Source organism: Pseudomyrmex gracilis, unplaced genomic scaffold (assembly GCF_002006095.1).
Source record: "Pseudomyrmex gracilis isolate BER0280 unplaced genomic scaffold, ASM200609v1 scaffold_0, whole genome shotgun sequence".
NCBI lineage: Eukaryota > Metazoa > Arthropoda > Insecta > Hymenoptera > Formicidae > Pseudomyrmex > Pseudomyrmex gracilis.
The window spans coordinates 3428923-3431757 of NW_018020584.1; the positions used below are offsets into that span (position 1 = coordinate 3428923).

A 2835-nucleotide genomic window follows, 5' to 3' on the forward strand; every position below is an offset into this window, starting at 1 on the left:
TCTCTCTCTCTCTCTCTCTCTCGCTCGCATTATGTTGAAAATTTTCTCTTCTAATGGCGCCTGCGTAGTAATCCGGATTATTGCAAGTATAAACGTCATTATTGATCGGGACAGATTTGAGAGACCGTATATATTTATACATTACATACATGTGTGTATGTACGTATATACAACATAGGCAGAATTATGTATTTTTTTGCTGTGCAGAATTATATTTTTTTCTAAAAAAAAAACACGAACTTTTATGCCAGTCAGTGTTATGCAAATAATCCGAGTATTTATTCATTGGCGTCGCACGGTTCCGATCGAGTCCCGGTTTTTCAATCTCACCGTTCGGCGCACGTTATAATAATCTGCCGACAATAGCACCGTTATCACGACGTGAAATTAACTCGATTACGTGGCGTTTCGCGATAACGCGAGTACGTGAGCGATAACACGAAACGTAAACAAGTTGTGAAAAAAACATTCTCTCTTGTAAATAATACTTGCCAGAAGTGGATCGTAGTTAAGCGAAAAAAAAAAAAAATGAAGCAATCGCGCAACCGTGTCGTGTTGAAAGTACACACGTGCGTGTGTATAACTTTGCTTGTTATATTGTCTTTTGCAGAGATCCCGGGCAGATGGAAAAGACACTGTCCGAACGGGCCGATAATGTCCGATCCCGGTTGCAACCTGGTCGGCGAGGGAACCGCGGCCGGCGGAAATGCGGCGGCCGCCGGCAAATGCGTTTGTGGTCCGTCCGTGCCCTGGTGTCCGGGTGAGCCGCAGCCCTACATGTACCTGACGCGGCACGAGTGCAAGCTCAATTTGCAGGCGAAAATTGCTTACGGTAGGACGCATTCATTCCATATGAGCGTTGTGTGATATACGGCAACCTCGTGCCGGAACGGAGTGTGCATGCCCGATAATGCGCGTCAAAGTGCACTAATGGCAAAATTAATTTCACGCTCGATTCGTCAAATGGTGCGAGTTACACTCGTCTATCAGACGTGAATCGCTCATGCGCGTAACGCGGGATCTATCAATTTTAATTATCCCTATGTGTTCGTCAGAACCGACCGGAAACTTCTGCGTAATCAGGTAAAGCTTTAGCCTATGTGCACGCTTGACGCGTATAATAATTCGCTTCGATTTATTGCGTCCCTTGAGCATTGCGTCGATGATTGAGACGTTGAATGGGACGGTTGTGCACGAGTCAGCGACGATAAAAGTTTGCATTTATAAAATTCTCGTGACGAAAAATCAAGATTGTTTTCTTTTTAAAAATATTAAAAAAAACATTACAATATATTTCGAAGATGAAGACTTTATGCGTCTGTGAAAAACAAGGAAACGGACGTGGGAGTATTATTGCATCCATCCAATTATTGTTGCGATATAAAAGTGCTATTTGTTTCGTATTGTTATTTATATGTTTGAATGTGTTGCTGCATTTCATGATAAGAATCGCTGACGTGACGAACAGCGGGATCGATTTCGCATAAAAAGAAACGACATTTTGCAACGGGTCAGGGATAGACACCGCATTGTGCCGCGCGTGTAAAAATGTCTTGTAGCACTGCGTAATAACCAATAAACGTTTGGGCTCATCACACGCGAAAGTCATTACCGTAAACATTTATTTATTCGACCCATTAAAAATTGTAGCCGACAGCGCATCCAGTGTTTTAAACTCTGTTTTTCTGTCGCTTTTAAAAAACATGGCGCAATTTATTGAGCGCGTTGCAATTTTGCACTCCGTTAATTACGTAAACGATTACAATCACCTGTTGTTTTATCGTCGTTGATCCTTTCAGAGGACCCGGAACCTCGTTCATTTAGAAAGAACTTTTTTCCCTTTTCCGTATGTAATGTGTTGTTTTTTGCGTAAAGTTTTTTTTGCAAATCTGTTCTTTAAGATCGTTTAAACGGAGCTCGAGTTTTTGATCTACGGTTATTTATGTCCGCGCGTTACAAATAAAATAAAAAAGATTGATCGCGAGAACCGGTTGGGAATGAAGGAGCCAAGAATTGACAGTCATTCGGAGTCGCGTTGTTTTATTGGTCGATATTAATCGCCGTGTTTTTATCGTCGGTCGTTACTCCAGAAGGACGCGTGTCTTTCGGCTGTCCCGTTCTGTCAGCGCACGTTCGGATGAAAAAAGAGAAAGAGAGTAGCAAAAGAGAGAGAGATGGCGAATGAAATACGCGGGAAACACGAAGTCGGTTGCAAACAACAGCCAGGCGTTAATGAAAAGAAAACATAAATAGCGACAGCAAGGACATTGGATAAGAAAAACGGGAAAGCTAGACTAAAAGAGGGATACAGACGGTAATGAGAAAAAGACATAGGCTACGTTCGTGACGTAACGTTCGTTATCGGTTCCGTCGTCGGTTCTGATTAAAACGCGTAAAAACGACTACGTGAGAGAGAGAGAGAGAGAGAGAGAGAGAGAGAAAGAGAGACAGAAAGAAGATTGGATTACTCGGCTACCTTAGAACGACTTTTTTTCAGATTTCTCAGTTATCCAACAATGATTTCCGATGCGTACTTAGTCTATAACAACTTGTTTTCTCGTTCGATCAGTCACCGTTAATATTGAACATTTTTTAAAAGCAACATAATCGCGAAATTTCTTATTTTATTATCGAAAGAGAGAGATAACACATTATCAAGAGACACGGTAGTACCACGCGCAACGAAGTTGCGCTCGAAGCACTTGTGCCACTTATATGCAAAATTCATGCGATTGAGAAGTGAAGAGATTTTTATGGGGCAATATCTCAAAAACGACTGAACCAATCAATTTCGTTTTAGTCTCAATCGCTTTAGAACAAAACATAAAAAAAAAA

General features: G+C 41.5%; 1 protein-coding gene across 1 annotated transcript in view; it reads left to right on the forward strand.

The window, feature by feature from the left end:
• The window catches only part of LOC109864069 (venom protein 302), a gene marked incomplete at its 3' end in the record, with an annotated part of 38137 nt that extends 37408 nt beyond the window's left edge, over positions 1–729 (forward strand). Inside the window, exon 4 of the mRNA XM_020444919.1 lies at positions 611–729. Within this exon, the coding sequence (XP_020300508.1) occupies positions 611–729 (119 nt within the window). The remainder of the gene's footprint in view (positions 1–610) is intronic.
• Between the last annotated feature and the right edge of the window lie 2106 nt (positions 730–2835).